This window comes from Lingula anatina, chromosome 10, assembly GCF_051362555.1.
Source record: "Lingula anatina isolate TDL-2025a chromosome 10, LinAna3.0, whole genome shotgun sequence".
Lineage (NCBI taxonomy): Eukaryota > Metazoa > Brachiopoda > Lingulata > Lingulida > Lingulidae > Lingula > Lingula anatina.
The window spans coordinates 19,773,066-19,789,312 of record NC_141776.1 but is presented as its reverse complement, the minus strand read 5'-3'; the positions used below and the strand labels follow the sequence as shown (position 1 = coordinate 19,789,312).

The 16,247-nt window shown below is 40.5% G+C and overlaps 3 protein-coding genes across 4 annotated transcripts; 2 read left to right on the top strand and 1 right to left on the bottom strand.

Moving 5' to 3' along the window:
* The first annotated feature begins 4 nt into the window (after positions 1-4).
* Positions 5-3,244, top strand: LOC106161416 (methylosome subunit pICln-like). 2 transcript variants are annotated; one of them, XR_015331351.1, is made up of 6 exons: positions 5-279; positions 583-719; positions 1,134-1,247; positions 1,417-1,491; positions 1,690-1,904; positions 2,461-3,244. XR_015331351.1 is itself a non-coding variant. In XM_013538364.3 (6 exons), the coding sequence occupies exons 1-6, from the start codon at positions 143-145 to the stop codon at positions 2,529-2,531; spliced, it is 642 nt and encodes a 213-aa protein (XP_013393818.2). In that variant the 5' UTR covers positions 8-142; the 3' UTR covers positions 2,532-3,244. The 2 variants fall into 2 exon arrangements, 1 of the variants encoding a protein (XP_013393818.2); XM_013538364.3 differs by having other exon boundaries at positions 8-279; positions 1,690-1,797.
* Positions 3,245-3,840: 596 nt separating this feature from the next.
* On the bottom strand, positions 3,841-7,615 carry LOC106161417 (uncharacterized). The gene is made up of 4 exons (XM_086997769.1): positions 7,463-7,615; positions 7,034-7,266; positions 6,909-6,935; positions 3,841-6,555 (listed from the first exon to the last, which is right to left on the bottom strand). The coding sequence occupies exons 2-4, from the start codon at positions 7,250-7,252 to the stop codon at positions 4,204-4,206; spliced, it is 2,598 nt and encodes an 865-aa protein (XP_086853895.1). The 5' UTR covers positions 7,253-7,266; positions 7,463-7,615; the 3' UTR covers positions 3,841-4,203.
* A 2,176-nt stretch (positions 7,616-9,791) lies between these two features.
* Positions 9,792-16,161, top strand: LOC106161448 (uncharacterized). Its single transcript, XM_013538405.3, has 8 exons — positions 9,792-10,064; positions 10,660-10,792; positions 13,402-13,523; positions 13,824-13,921; positions 14,550-14,644; positions 14,996-15,135; positions 15,458-15,544; positions 16,023-16,161. The coding sequence occupies exons 1-8, from the start codon at positions 9,857-9,859 to the stop codon at positions 16,091-16,093; spliced, it is 954 nt and encodes a 317-aa protein (XP_013393859.2). The 5' UTR covers positions 9,792-9,856; the 3' UTR covers positions 16,094-16,161.
* The last annotated feature ends 86 nt before the right edge of the window (positions 16,162-16,247 follow it).

Sequence of the window (16,247 nt, the reverse complement as noted above, 5' to 3'; positions counted from 1 at the left end):
TCTGATTGGTTTAAATTACGGAAGCCATATTGTTTTCACAAAACAACGTGTTGCGATCGCGTTGCGAATACCATCAGGTTCATTCAATCTTTTCAGCGCGTGAAACGTGCTTATCTGTTGTGGATCAGATAAGATAACAGGTATGGTCGTGTTGACAAACTTTCCACCACCAGCTGAAGGGATAAGGTGCGAACAATCAAACACTGAAGTCCACGTGAAGGGAATAAAAAACCCACAGAGTCGAGTCTTAGGAAAAGGCACGCTTTACATTGCTGAAAGGTAAATATGAAGCTGTAGTGATCTGACTTGACTTTTTAAAGAAAATCTCATTAAAAAAATAATCAGTGCAATTGCATTAAAATCTGGCGTACGTGTACTATTGTTGATAGTTTATATACATATTTTCACAAGCTATGCATTTTATATGTGAAATATATATTTTCACTTCCGATGCACATTAAAGAAAGTCATTACTTGGTGTAATGAATTTGTTGAGTTACATTATATGGATTATTTCATTCAAAATTAAACTTGAATTACGTGGTATTGCTTTATCATAAACTTTTTTCATATGATTTTCAGCCGTCTCTCCTGGGTTGGTGAAGATGAGAAGGGGTTTTCTCTGGAGTATCCGTCCATCTCCCTGCATGCGGTGTCCAGAGACCTATCAGCTTTCTCACAGGAGTGTCTGTACCTAATGGTGGAGGGAGATCTGGGAGGTGATCCTCTTAGCATGGGCCTTGAATGGCTCATTATATATATCATGCATATATATTTAACAGTTTATAATGAGGGATGAGATTTTTCTGACTTAATTTTAATTAATTTTTAGAAGCCAAAGTATCATTTTTTGAGATATAACAGAACTGCAATACTGTTTTGGAGGAGGTGGAGGGGGGGGGGGGGGGGGGGGGGGTCAGACCCCTGTGCCAAATTGTAAGTCTTATTTTACTAAAGACAGTGTTAACCCTGTATAATTCAAATGTAGTCTTTTTCCTGACTGAGCACCTACTTTGTCTTCCTGTTGCAGCTTTAAGGTAATAAGCATGTGGCTCTACTAATGCCAAGAAGAACTGCTCTGTAATATGACCTGTCTACAACATTTCCACTGACATCTGTTTTGTCTGTTTCAGAGCCAGAGGGACAAAATGGTCACAGCGGAGCTGAGGAGGAGGAGGAAGATGATGAAGTAGAAGATGAACAGCCAATTACAGAGTTCAGATTTGTACCACAGGACAAAGGGCAATGTAAGTAGTGTTTCTGGCCACTCAGCTGTGGAGTTTTCTCTTTGTAAAGGATAAAACTTTATACTTTAGATGTCTAAATTGGGGACAGAAGTAAGGGAGTGTTAGTGTCTTTTTTTTTTTACCTGAGATAAAGTGTAGTCAATGTATAGTTTATATTTTATTATTTCAGTGGATGCCATGTTTGAGGCGATGTCAGAATGTCAAGTTTTGCATCCAGATCAGGCAGACTCGGACTCTGTGGAGGGTGAGTTTATACACACACTAATGAGAGCAATGCATATTTAATCACGAGGCCCTAGTTTCTCAAAAAATCTTATTTTAGTGAAATACAAAACCATTAATGGGATTTTTAAATACCATTTTTTAATTATGATATTTACCAAACTTAAACCTGAAATTGCTGTCCTTAAAATCAGATCAGAACTGTTTGACTTATTTTTAGATGACTTCTTTGGAGAGGAGGGAGAGGAGGGGAACTCTGCAACTTTACAGCATCTAGAGTCCATATTCTCTGTGGGCACAACAGAAACCAATGGACAGGCAGGGGAAGGTATGCTAACTGAGCACTGTCACATCTAACACACTGTCACAACTAACACACTGTCACATCCATATTCACTGTGGACACAACAGAAACCAATGGACAGGCAGGGGAAGGTATGCTAACTGAGCACTGTCACATCCAACACACTATCACAACTAACACACTGTCACATCTAACACACTATCACAACTAACACACTATCACATCTAACACACTGTCACAACTAATGCACTATCACAACTAACACACTGTCATGTCAACTGAATGTTACAGCTTATACAGTGTTAAGTGCTAAACACGTTTAATTATTTTTCAAGTGTCATAACTTTGATTTCATATGCCGTAAAGATAACTTCATTTTATTTCAGTCACATTTTGTGTTGGTCAAAATTCTATGAATACTAGTAACCAGTGTTAGAAATTTAGGCTGGACCGTCTGCCCGGGGCAGACAACTTTCAGTAGGGCTGAGAAGTTTTCCCACCCATCAGACATTCTGTCCAGCTAATTTTCCTAAGAGGCAAACACTGCTAGTAACTGAATTGATTAATTGTAAACACATCAAAATGTCCAAAATTATTTTTGGGTTAATTTGTTATAACTGTGTGATGAAAAATTAATTTTGACTTGATGAGATTGCTGATTAACATGGAGTCTTTGTACTATGACAGAAACCATGCAAGAAGAGGAGGAAGAAGACATGGAAACAGGACAGTTTGAAGATGCGGACATTGATAAATGAAAACAGTTTGAGGATGCAGACATTGACAAATGAAGAGAGACTGGACAGCAGAACAGTAACAAATTCACGGAAACCTGCAGCTGCCATTGACTGGAGTCGCAACACAGAAGAAAATGAGCTCAAAAAAACTTGTGAACCAACAATCATCATCATCAGGCTGTCAGTCGTTAATAGAGAAGTGAACAAACAAAAGATGATAGTGGAATACACCAGGGCAGTGGTTTTAAACACCATCGCTTACTGAATATGGTTTTCTTTTGGTAATCCTCTGAACAAGCCATTCCCTGCGTAATACCTTATTTCAAAAAAAAAATTTTAACTGCCCCCCCCAAAAAAAGGAATGGAGTACAGATAATTGACACATCCTCGTTAAGGTTGGGTAGCGATTTGCAACATTTGTGGATGTAGAAGTAATGACAGCATCAGGAGGACATTCCATAGTATTTTCACCATTGATACATATTTATGACTTGTATTCATTAAATTAGATTTAATATTTGATTAATTTGGACATTCACTTTATATTCTGACTTAACCAACAGAGTGAGTTTTTTTTCTGTTCATTGTTTAAGAAACACAGAATGATAAAAACCTGGAAAAGTTGGAGCAATGAACCGTATATTATGAATGGCCAAGGCAGAAATTGGGTGAAATTATTTTCTTACAATCACTACATCATTGTACATCTGTAAATAAAACATTTTTGTACATGCTTTAATAGTGTGCCCTTTCTTTGCTAAGTCCGGAAGCTACGTTGTCACTTGGTTGGGTTACGTAATATGTGCTGTTGCCGTCTCACGTGAGACGATGCCAACATTCAGCTTTCAAGCTAAACTGTCATGATCTACTTGTAAAATGAGCTTCCAAACTCCCTACAACATCCCATGACCACTTACTTTTCTTATAGTTATAACGTTATGATTGGTAAACTTTGTTGAGGAAAGAACAGGATAAAACCACCTTCTCACTGCATCATCAGGCCCGTAGCCAGGGAGGGGGGGGGGGGGGGGGGGATTCGGGGGGATCGAAAGAACCGCCCCTTCAGTCAGGAAAAGGTCCATTTTGGGTAAAATTTGATCTTGGTACACGTAAGTTTCATTGTAAAAGGTCCACTTTTTCAGTAAAAGAACCCCCCTTTTAAATATTCTGGCTACGGGTCTGACCATGGTCTGCTTTTATGTCCTGATGGATTTTATAAGCTCTTTCTCTCTCTTCTCTCCTCCAGCCCACCTCTCTCTCTCTCTATATATATATATATATGTATAAATTCTATGGTTATACCTCTCCAGGAGGACCTGACAAAAGTGGATTAACTGAACACATACTTTTATTAACGAGTGACGACGCTGATAGTTAACGTGATTCTGATTGCCATTTTAATAATGTAAAAAGACAAAATGCTATTGTACTTTATTACAAAAAAGATCTACATAGGAATTTATTTCAAGTGTGTAGCAGTTTAAAGCCGATATATAGAATAGAATGTAATACATTTTCATGACTTTACACAACGCCGTGTGCTCAGACGTTTTGAAAACATGATGGTGTGAGTATAAATACTGCTGAGGGTTTACGACTTGTTTAGAGTTTTGACATTATTACGAGTTATTTCATGAGCCAGACGTTTCTGCGTAGAGTTGTAGGACAGCTCACAGTGGTGACACCTGTAGGCCTAGTTGAGTTCCCCAGCGTGCGTCTTCTCATGGCGCGCCAGGGAGTCATTCCTGGTGAAGGCGCTGTCACAGTGCCGACACTTGAATGGTTTCTCGCCCGTGTGCGTCCGCTCATGCTGTTTGCACTTACTGAGATATTTAAAGGCACTGCTGCAGTACCCGCACTTAAACTTGCCATCACTGGTGTGTTTGCCCATGTGTAGTGTGAAGTGGCTTTCCTCAGTGAACGATTTTTTACAGAATTCACATTTGAAGGGAGTTTTATCGATGTGAGTGAACTCATGGCGTCGACAGTTACTGGCATTGGTGAATGTTATACTGCAGTGCTTGCATTTGTATGGCTTTTCTCCAGTGTGCGTTCGTTCGTGAATTATACAGTGGTCTTTGCGAGGGAAGATCTTTTTGCAGAACTGGCATTCGAATGTTGGTGCGTCTCCAGTGTGGGTTTTTTCATGATCAACACATGGTTTCTTGTTAGTGAACCTCAAGCAGCAGTACTGGCACTGGAAAGGTTTTTCACCAGTGTGAGTTCTTTCATGCTGCACACATCTCATATTTCTGGAGAACACCTTGTCACAAAATCTACATTTGTACGTCTTTGACTTCCTGGCAGTGTGGTGACTACTTTCATGTTCCACACAGCTTGCCTTGGATTCAAATGTGTCTCTGCAATGGCGGCACTCGTAAGGTCTGTCCCCAGTGTGTGTCATCTCGTGGAAAGAATGATCCGCTTGATCTGTATACGACTTGTTGCAGAACTGACAGAGAAATGTCTCCTTAATGACAGAAACTACCCCCATTTCTTGGGCCGGCCTATCTAGAGGCGACATTGACTGGGGTTTCGGAACTGGTTCTTCAACACCGTGCGTTCTCTCGTGTACCATGCATGAATTTTTATGTGCAAACACACTGCCACAAAAACGGCACTTAAAAGGTTTTTCACCACTGTGAATCCTCTCATGGATGGTTCTAGAATCGTTTCTTGCGAAGTCCTTGTTGCAGTACTGGCAGTGATAAGGTTTTTCCCCCGTGTGTGTTCTCTCGTGCGTGACACACATGCTCCTGTACGGGAAGTTTCTTTCACAGTATTTACATTTGTATGGATTGTCGCCGGTGTGCGTCCGTTCATGTTCTACACACCTTCTCTGCATTCTGAATGTTCTGCTGCAGTGGCGGCACCTGTAGGGTTTTTCTCCCGTGTGTTTTCGTTCGTGCCATATACACATGTATTCGTAGACAAACATTTTTCCACAGTACCGACATTTGAAGGGTTTTTCGTCAGGGTGCGTCCTCTCATGGTCCATACAGGCGCGCTTCGCTGGAAATGTTAAATCACAGTAACGGCATTTGTATGGAGTATCTCCAGTGTGACTCGCTTCGTGAGATTTCTTCTCCTCATCGCTGGAAAACGACTTCTTGCAGTAATTACATCTAAATGGAAGAAAGTCAAGGTGGGACTTCTCGTGTGTAAAACAGTTCTTCTGATATTTAAATGTCTTCCGGCAGAACTTGCACTTGTATGCTTTAGTAGTGTGGGTTCTTTCATGCTCAATGCAGTTTATCTTGGTTTTAAAACTGGTTCCGCAATGATGGCATTCATAGGGCTCGTCCCCTGTGTGTGTCATTTCATGAAAGGCATGCTCTGTTTCATCTTTGAATAACTTGCTACAGAACTGACATATATATGGGTGTGGGGTGGCGTGTAACTCCTCATGTTTTAAATATTCCTCTCTCTTTGAGAATGTTACCCCACATTGCTGACATAAAAAAGGTTTGATGTCTGCGTGTGTTCTCTCGTGGCTTATACAGTGACTACGGTCACCAAATGCCTTATCACAAAACTGGCACTTGAAGGGCGTGGCACCTGCGTGGGTCGTTTCATGATAAATACGAGAACTCATCTTGCGAAATGTAAGCTCACAGAACTGACATTTATATCTGCCACTGTGTGGCGCTGCATCATGTACAGCCTTCCCACAATGCTGCCTATTGAAGTTGAACCTGTGATTTTTAGCTGTGTGGATTTTTTCATGCCGAAGCATTGCTGTCTGTTGTGAGAACACAAGTTCACAATGACTGCATTTGTACGAGTTCTCACCAATGGGAATTCTCTCCTGGGTACTCTCATTGGTTGGGACAGGTAACTGGGGCCCTCTGGTGGAGGAGTTAAGAACTAACATGGTAGGAGTTGGAGTTGGAAACACTACAGATGAGATGCCATCACTCTGGTCATTATATGATACATCATCATTGTCCAGTTCTTGTTTTATAACTGTGTTGAGTTTAATGGGCGATGAAGCGCCGTCTAGTGAGTCACCTACACCCTCAGGACTAGTTTGTGCAGTGGAAATCTGAAAATGAAAAAGTTTTTAAAATGAGTGCACAAATATGGAAATTAACTGGAAGAGCATTTCTGAATGTAAAAGAATCTGTACTTTAATTACTCTCAACACCGCCATTTTAATTAACATTCTGATTCAATTCTAATTCTAATCATTCACCCTGAGTGCTTTGTTCTTCCACAGTGTTTTATTTCATGAGAATGTTTGGAGAACTGGGATGTATTATTTAAATTATCGATGGGAATAGTAAAAAAAATGGTTTCATCAAAAATGTGCAAAAACCAATCAAGAAAAAAAATTTTAATTAACTCATTTAGTTATTAACTTATTTATTCATTTATAATGTCAATGAGTTTAGTCACCTTTTGAAAACAGTATACAGGAGACACCTGTTTCTCTTCCTCCCAGACTTTATTTATTTATTTATTTATTTATTCATAATGTCATTGAGTTGAGTCACCTTTTGAAAACGGTATACAGGAGACACCTGTTTCTCCTCCTCCCAGATTTTGACCAGGTTTTGGAGTACCGCCAGTCGTTGCTTGTATATCACCATGGTGACCTCACTGGCCAACAGCGCCAGTTTCTCAGACTCCGCCATTGCTGTCCTGTACTTCTGCTCTTTACTCAGCACTAGGTCTGGTTTGCTGTGGCTCTCACTATCAGGATGATCTGTATTACATCCTTCAGGATCAGCAGCCTCCATATTGCTTTCTACACCTGATAATTGAAGAGTTTACATTGTGCACTTAAAATTTACACACTTATTGCATTTATTCACCAACTCTATTTAAATAGAGTTCTCCGCGGTGCATCATTATGGTGGAGATCGAACCTGTTGTTATCTTGCTGGTTTGTGTGGTGTAAACGGCGTCACCAGGTAAACACTGTCTGACCTTACTCGTCAGGTACTTACCTCCCCTGCTAGCAGCAGCTTTTCCCGACACCTAAATAGTAAATCTAAGCATCAAGTAACAATGAAAAAAAACTATTTTCCTCTTAGGACTATAATCCGACGACAGCGTGACCGGGGATATCTTTAGTGTTTGGAGGCTAGAAATTATGGGATTTAAACTTGGATTGTGTTAGCGGTGAAGGACACAATTTGGTGAGTTCGTCACATTTCAGCCGTCGCAGCTAAGGCGACAAGAATTACTCTGTGACGGGTATGTTGGGCTTCTGTTACAGTACTATAGTCCGATTACTTTACCCGGGTGGTGTCCATTCCATATACTGGGGTTCTACATTTCGCATTTTCCGCTACCTAAATAAATAAAAGCAAGTTATAAAAAGAAAAAGCAAGAACAAAAAAAGCAATATGACTCATTATACACACACTGGACAAAAGAAGTGTCACCCCTACTGAGCCAATACAATGGGGGAGATAAATGACTGTGGAATGACATGCTCCTGGTATCATTTTATTAACATCAAATTTCACAAAAAATCACAAAATGAGAACTAAATATACATTCTACCAAAATATGCAGTTTCTAGTCCAAAATTAGTACTTAGTGGCATAGCCACGTGACCTAATAATAGGTGCCAGTCTACGAAGCAAGGTTTCATATAATTGTCTGATGCGTTCAGGGCTTATGCTGGCCCAAGCATGAAACACTGAATATAACAGAGTTTCTCTGCTGGTTAGACGGGCATTTGTGAAAAGTTTTGACATATCATTCCACACATTTTCTATTATGTTTGCATCCGGACTCTGGGCAGGCCACATCACCCTGCGAATGTCCTGTTGGTCAAACCAATCATCAACTGCTCTGGGCCTGTGACAAGGAGCATTGTCATCCTGGTGAACAAATGGATAATTCCTGTCACCAAACATGTTAGTAATAGATGGTAGCAAGCCTGACTCCAAAACATCGATATATTTTTAGTGATTCATGTTTCCATTAACCACTATCAATTCGCCCAAGCCATGGATGCTGATGCAGTCCCACACCATGATGAATATGCTGCTCCGGGTTCGAAAATTCAGTGCATGTGGTTCAAATGCTTTACCAGCAGTTTGCCAGCATAGTGCCCGTCTGTCATCAGAGGTCAGACCAAAGCGACACTCATCAGAAAAAAATATATAGGACCAATTGTCATGAACTGTCCAGTTCCAGATCCTGTTGACCCTAGTTTACTCTACGTTGCCTGTTTTGTAACGATATAAGAGGTTTCAGTCTTGCTACCCTGCTGTACACTCTCAGAGCATGTAACCGACGCCTAGCAATTTCCACAGACACATTCTTATGTGTGAAAGTGTTCCACTGTGTTGTCAACTGACAAGCAGTGTCGAACTTTGACAACCTGAACATCAAAATCAGTCGTCGGTCTTCACGGCCAGTATTTTCTTCTTGGACGACCCATCAGAGGCAATTTGTCTCTTGATCCAGTGTTTCTATACCGAGACCAGACCCTCTGCACGGTTCTGACTGAACAATTCAATTGTATCGATATTCTGACATTGCTTATATTCCGCCTCTTCCGGTTAATAACTTGCACCTATAACCGTTAGATAATTGCCTGTATCTTGCCATATTGGAGGAAGACAGGAATAGCATTTGCTGTACATGTACAAGACCAACAATACAATTCCATGGTATAGCGGTTTTATACTCATTAGTCACATTATAAGTAGACCAGGCATTATAAGTATCCAAGAGCTGCCTACTTTTATTACTCTGAGGTAGGGGGTGACACTTCTTTTGTCCAGTGTGTGTATGTAATGACCTGAAGTAAACAGAGAAGAAATATTAATATACATAGTAATTGAAAAAAAAAAAAAAAAAAAAAACAGGTTTAACGGCAAAGTCACTGTTACCACATGGAGCGGGGTCACAGCACCCTGAGCTTCAGAGCTAACTTGACACTAACCTTTTCACTGTAGCCTATCTTCATCGTGTCAAGTTACCTTGACAAGAGCTAACTTGACACGATGAAGATAGGCTAATAGTGAAGAGGTTAGTGTCAAGTTATCTCTGAAGCTCAGGGTGGGTCACAGCTAAGCTTTGTCCCGGTTCCAACATCACTGCACCCCTGTGGATAGATGAAGGTTACTTATCTTATCATTCCTCACATACACACTTTGTTTGAGCCAATTGCGGAGTTCAAACAAGTCCGCTTGTAAGGTTCTAGATAATGATAATATAGATCGACCTAACCTACACGTTTCTCTTCAAGAACCTCACTCTGAGTTTAAAAACTCATACAGAATTTATTTATCCATATACCAGTATATTCATCCTCTGTTGGTATAGGCCTATAACCAACTCTAGAGTCGTGGTAGAAGTGCGTCTCTTGCAGGAGGAGGATGACGGCAAATAACGAGGACCTTCACCCCGAGACCCGGGCCTATCTGCAGGAGCTGGTGGAGTCGGGGGCCAGGCCGTTCACGGAGCTGACGGTGGCCGAGGCACGGGAGGCGGTTACGGCGAGATGTAGGGTGTCTGACCAGAGATTGGACTATAACTTCAATGGACAGAGGAAGGAGTTCATTGTTGACTCCCCGCATGATCCAGGTAGGCCCTACAATGGAGCCCAGATCAACCCCGTAGCCAGGGATGGGGGAAGGGGGGTTTCGAAAGAACCGCCCTTTTTGTCAGGAAGAGGTTCATTTTGGGTAAAATATGATCTAGGTACAGAAGGGTTTCATTGTAAAATTAAGGCCCACTTGTTCGGAAAAAGAACCCCCATTTTGAGACTGCTGGCTACGAGACTGCCAGATGTAAAGTTAGATTTCCTTTTTGTTTTCGCTGAAATGTATATAGTTAATATATGTCTCCCATTGAAAGTAATGCTTTGTTTAGAGAAAACACCGTTTTAAAAGACAAGCTTATAGGAGATTGAATAAAACTAATTAAATGCAGTAGTACCAGCTAGCATAGCTTATATACTAGTACAGGTAAGGTGATAAACATGTTCTTATTCTACACAAATTATTTTACTTGCAAGTTGAAGGCAAAAACAAGTCGCTAACAAATAATAATAATAATAATAATAATAATAATAATAATAATCATCATCTTTATTTAAAGAGAGTAAAGCATGTTAAGTGTATACACTTATCTTACACACGGCCCTCGTCTTATATTCATTTTCTATACTACACCCAAGCTGGTATCCCGCTGTGGGTTTACACCCCCACTGTACTGACGGCAGACCCTGCTATTTTGGTGTATTTTCACGGAGGAGGGTTTACAGTAGGGGACAGACAGGCCTATGACACCTGCTGCAAGATGATGGCCACGTGAGTATATACATATTACCTCGGCCTTTGTGGGTGAAAGTGCGTGAGTTTGATGATCAAAGCCTTCACAGTAAAGGTACATTTGTCACATAAATATAAATAGGCCTATGCAAATGAAAAGATACACCCCATTTCCATAGATTTTTAGATCGATCTATCCCTGTGGGGAGTCTCACTAGATTACTGTCAGCTTGGCCGGCTTAAGCGTCTGTCCCGCCTACTAAAAGCTGTAAGGGGGTAATTAACTATATGGTGCCCGCTCGGCTGACTGCAATTTAGCGTGAACCCCAAGGGAGTTAGGTCATTCTAAATCTTAATCTCTAGATCGATCTAAATCTCTGGGAATGCACCCTATGATGGAACCCTCGTTGAATGCAATCAGGTTAAGAGATAAACACGTCCTCCTCTTGTTTCCAACGTATATTCACTACCCTCTACCAGGGCGATAGATTGGTTTTCCACTGATATTCACATGCAGATATGCCTCTAGATAAATAGACCGTCATTTTGGTCTGATGTCAGCCATTAAAATGTCCACATGTACAGTAATAACTGCGGCCCTGGTAGAAGGCCTATAGGCCTATAATCACCATGCAACTTTTTCGTATTTTCGTCGACGGCAGGGAGCAGTGTTAATCTGTTAATATGACTGCATGCATTGAGGGTGCCCACTTAGCTGTATCGATCTACCTTGGACCAAACTGGGGCTTATTCCCAATGTATATATATATACAGACTTGACATTTAATATGGAATATTTTTTTCCAAATCATTTTTCATCAGTTTTTTCCTATTTCGCTGACTGATAAATGAAAATAAGGATTAAAATCGTGTTTTGATAACTTTTAATTAACTCTTTGATGTCATTGTGACATCAGTTCATTAATGGAATTTGCCAGAGAAGCAAACAAAAACACATTGCCTATTCTATGTCATACAACAACAATTAAAAGAGATATTTTGGATCTCCATATTTTCCAAATTATTTTCTGTAAAAGAGTTACACGCTTCACAAAGAACCTCCATGTCAGTGTCTAGTCACAGTAACGGTCGCTGTTACGCTTGACCTCTTCTGTTTGCTACCAGCGCTCCAAAGTGGCAAGGCATTCCTTGGGTTAGGTTTTTAGAGTTCAATCTGGAATAACATTCCAGGCATCGGTCAAAATCTGTCCAATTTGGTCCAGTTTTGTTGTAGGACATGTAGGCAGTTGATTCGGCGAGTAATGGCCTACCCACATATGGTCTATGTGGTTCAAATATGGCGATTTTTATTACCAAGGTAGCTGCTCATTCCCTTGGTTCTGTAAGTAATCTGCTACTAAAAGTGCTATGTGTGTACCGGGAATTTCACCGTGCAACCTAAAATTGTTCCTAAGGTGCCCCCTATCAAATGATAGTCAAGTGGTTCTCAGATTATTCCTTTATTTGATCTGGTTCAGGTTTTCGTGGATGACCATCATCGGTGTTTTGGCACCAATGTGGTATCCACTCCAATTACTGACGTTGTTAATGACCTTAGTCACTTTAGACGCGGCACACGCTTCGTCGTTGGCCTCTTCTGGATGTCTGTAAACTCTGTTTTGACTGGTTGAGCGGTACAGGTAAAAGCTGACCTCAATAAAGAAAGTCACGAGGTTTCAGTGTTCAACTCAGAAACGATCAGGGTCCCCAATTCATTACAGAAACATACAACGATGTTTTGCTGTTTACAGTGGGTTCCCCTGAGGTCGTCTGGTATTCTAACCAGCTAAAACCAGTTTGGTGTTCGCTAAGGGCCTTGAAAAATGCGTTTTGGTGGCAATTTACCCCTCATTCTGAACGGACTGGGTGGTTTTTGTTTAGTTGCAATAGCATATCCCGACAGACAGTGGGTCCTGTACCCTGGTGGTAAGATTTCAATACATTGGCTGTGGATTCTGTGTAGGTACATCAGTCTGGGCATTATTCTATAAAACTGTGCGGACCGTTTCGTTTGGCGCAATTATCTGTCCGGCAATGTCTGTCTTTTTCGCGCCATTCTGCCACAGATTAACAAATATGCAGAGCACTGCATAGCTCATTTTACACCTTGCAAAAGCGACCACTCGCATGCAAAATTTCGAATTCTTCTATGCAGTAGTTGCCGACATATGGATACTTATTTGACAGAACCATGCTTTGCCAAAGCCAAGCTTTGACCTGCCCAAAGGAGCACTACCCAATTAAATCACTGCATATTACATAATGCAGCAGCGCAACAAACCTGGTATTCAGTTAATTGGAAGCGACACACCTGACTACACACTTCTCCATGCACATATCTTATATGAGATCGGAGTTTTTTGAAAAAAGAATGCATTTTTACCTAGGCATACCTTCGAAACTGAAATATTCCATATTAAATGTCAAGTCTGTACTTAGACAGTTTCATTGAAAATGCGCCCTAAGTCTATCCAGAGTTGATCTAAATCGATATCAGGATAAGGGGTTCATCTGTAGCCTGTCCCAAGTTACTTTTGTCACTCTGTTAATTGTCTGTAGGCCCCTACGATCTATATAGGGGCCTACGCTTATTAAAAAAAAAACTTAGAGAGTTCCTTGAAGTGATACAAAGTTTATTTTGATACCAGGGAGTCCAAATGTGTCGTGGTCAACGTAGAATACAGGCTTTCGCCCGAACACAAGTTTCCGGCCGTCTTGGAGGACGCCATTGTGGCAGTTAAGTGGGTGAAGGAAAACAAAGAGAAAATTGGTGAGAAGAATGGACTCACCTCGTCCTAAATGTATATAATTGAACTATTGACAACTCTCTTAATTTGACCATTGTAATTCTTTTAAATTCAACGAACAAAAATTAAACGAAAATTATAGAATCTTTATTCCATAAAATAGGCCTACTTCATGAAATTAAACCCAAAGCTGGAAATTATTGCGAATTTTAAAACAGAGTGCGTACAGTGTTGATTCAATTTTGCACTGCAACGATTGCTTCCAAATTGTAAGCTATATAACAGTATTTCTTGAAAGCAAAAAAATTCTTTCTCTATCTCAGGCGGAAGTTCCAAGAGTAAAGTTGGGGTCGGCGGTGACAGCGCAGGGGGGACCGTGTCGTCGTCTGTCGCACATGACGTCACTGGCCTCGCTTTTCAGGTAGTTTATCTAGTTGGAAGTTTCAAAAGGCTAAGCGAATTCAGTAAAGTGATTTTATTTCGAAAAAAACGACGACTAAAGAAAAAATGTACCGTTGGTGTACATGTAGCTGAAGGCAGTGTACGTTTTCTATGATACTGGTAGACAAGACTTCCCTCTAGATCTACCAAAATACAGCTGGGGGATGACGTCACTTAGGCCCCCTATGAAATTTCGTGCAAAAATCATCCTGTACAGAAGTGTGCACAAGATAGTCCAGAGAAATATCTGTGAATTTCTAAGTAAAAAAACTCTCTGTCACCGCGGTACAGGGTGTTCTAAAAGCCTTTAAAAAAACTTAAGACAGATAGGCCTATGTAGTAGGCCCTATGGGAGAAAGTGCCTTTTAAACAACCAATGGGTAAGCATTGGCAACCTTTGTTAATTCACAACAATTTGCATTGACAACCATTGTTACACGCCCACAATGGTTGTTAATGCAAATTGATATCACAGGATCGAGTCACTTGTGTAGTGTACAAAAATTGAAGAAGGGTTGATTCAGCGATTTTGTAAGAGACTATGAGCGACCCCTGTGGCCAGAGAGTAGCCTACAATGTAGTTTGCTAAGAGTTGTTCATGCTTTCAGATCCTGGTCTATCCCTGTGTAAATCTCACCATCCCTTATCCCGCCTATGTAGAGTGTGCAGAAGGATACGGACTCACCACTCCTGTAGTTAACTGGTACGTTTTTTAATTTACACCTTCTTGCTAAGACTATCAATGGTTCGATGACGCGAATTAGTTCTGTCTTCTTGTTGTAAAAAGGTTTTTCATTTTATAATTTAACGGTCGCGAATAAAGACAAACCTGAGGTGAAAGGGTCGGTGTAAGCAGAAACCACGTGATACCACTTTGGTTCCACGTTTTTATGCATGACACTAAACTCCCTAGCGCTCCACGTTAGACTAACCCTCTCCCCTTTGTAGTTGATCCTTGGGTATGTTAAAAGTAGATTGCAAATAGGCATACTACTAGTATTTCCGTTACCTTTGTAACCAACCATTTCCTAATCAGTTTTAACTTGACATATAGGTATATAAATCACTGGTTAAACAACGACGCTGAGAAAACTGACCCACGGGCCTCTCCAGTGCTGCGACAGAAGTTCGATCATCTTCCACCCGCGCTGTTCATTGTCGCCAGTCATGATCCATTGCGAGACGATAGTGGGGGTAAGATTGTTCATGTCTCAACTAACGCATTCGGTTCACAATCACACCTAACACATTGATGTGTTCATGCCACAGCTAACACAATGGATTTGATGACATATCCTCCACCTTTTTCATCGTGAATTGACTCGATGGGTAGAGAGTCACCAGTTGCGGTATAAAATACAATGTTTTGTTACCAAACCTATTACACATAATGAAATCAGACACGCGACAGGTTTACTCATTGCTAAGCTGTCCTCACAATGAACATTATTCACGCATTATTTATCAATCTTTGAATTCACTGTGAAATTTCGAGTTGAGACTGAATTCATTTCAGCCTATGCCAAGGCTCTTACAGATGCAGGGGTGAAGAACGAGACGCTTTACTTCGATGGTGTTATACACGCGTTTTTCAACATACCAGGTAATTTGTTTTCAGACATTGTGTTTTCTAATTGTCGCTTTTTTAGAGATTTATTTATGACCAGTGATCAGCATAAACTGCCATTAATCTGACACTAAGACTGGGTTCCCATGCTTAGATTGATCCATCTAGATCGACCTAACTCCCTGGGGGTTCACGCTAAATTGCTATCAGCTCAAGAGAGAGCAGAGTGCGCAAGAAAGTAAATTTCCCCCTTACAGCTTTTAGTAGGCCGGACAGACATTTAAGCCGGTTAAGCTGACAGCAATTTAGTTAGACTCCCCAGGGAGATAAATCGATCCAAATATCTGTGGGAATGGTCCCTAAGGGCCCCATTTATCATGTCATATATGCACACTTAATTGAACATACAGGTGTTTCATTTGTTGACTCCTTGGCTTCATTTTGAATAATTGGTGGAGACTGTTGCATAATTATTCGGCTACATAATACAGTATAATCTCTTTAAATTTTCCAGGCTATTTCAGAGAGAACTGCCAAAAGGCATACAGGAGGATAGCACAATTTATTCAAGAGAACGGTTATTAATGGATAATGAATTTTTGTATGGGATGCATATTTTACAATAAAAATGTAATCAGTTAAATTGACTGACATGATTATTCTATTATTATTATAACTTCTAGGAGAAATTTTATTAACAATTTAATTTATTTACAAACTCTTGGCTTTTCCCAAATTA

Coding starts and splice junctions, on each gene's coding strand:
- LOC106161416 (XM_013538364.3), top strand. CDS start 143: ATGGTCGTGTTGACAAACTTTCCACCACCAGCTGAAGGGATAAGGTGC. Junction 1,492..1,689: donor AGACTCGGACTCTGTGGAGG/GTGAGTTTATAC, acceptor ACTTATTTTTAG/ATGACTTCTTTGGAGAGGAG. Junction 1,798..2,460: donor CAATGGACAGGCAGGGGAAG/GTATGCTAACTG, acceptor GTACTATGACAG/AAACCATGCAAGAAGAGGAG.
- LOC106161417 (XM_086997769.1), bottom strand. CDS start 7,252: ATGGAGGCTGCTGATCCTGAAGGATGTAATACAGATCATCCTGATAGT. Junction 6,936..7,033: donor TCTGGGAGGAGGAGAAACAG/GTGTCTCCTGTA, acceptor GAAGAGAAACAG/GTGTCTCCTGTATACTGTTT. Junction 6,556..6,908: donor CTGTATACTGTTTTCAAAAG/GTGACTAAACTC, acceptor TTTCATTTTCAG/ATTTCCACTGCACAAACTAG.
- LOC106161448 (XM_013538405.3), top strand. CDS start 9,857: ATGACGGCAAATAACGAGGACCTTCACCCCGAGACCCGGGCCTATCTG. Junction 10,065..10,659: donor TGACTCCCCGCATGATCCAG/GTAGGCCCTACA, acceptor ACTACACCCAAG/CTGGTATCCCGCTGTGGGTT. Junction 14,645..14,995: donor ACCACTCCTGTAGTTAACTG/GTACGTTTTTTA, acceptor CTTGACATATAG/GTATATAAATCACTGGTTAA.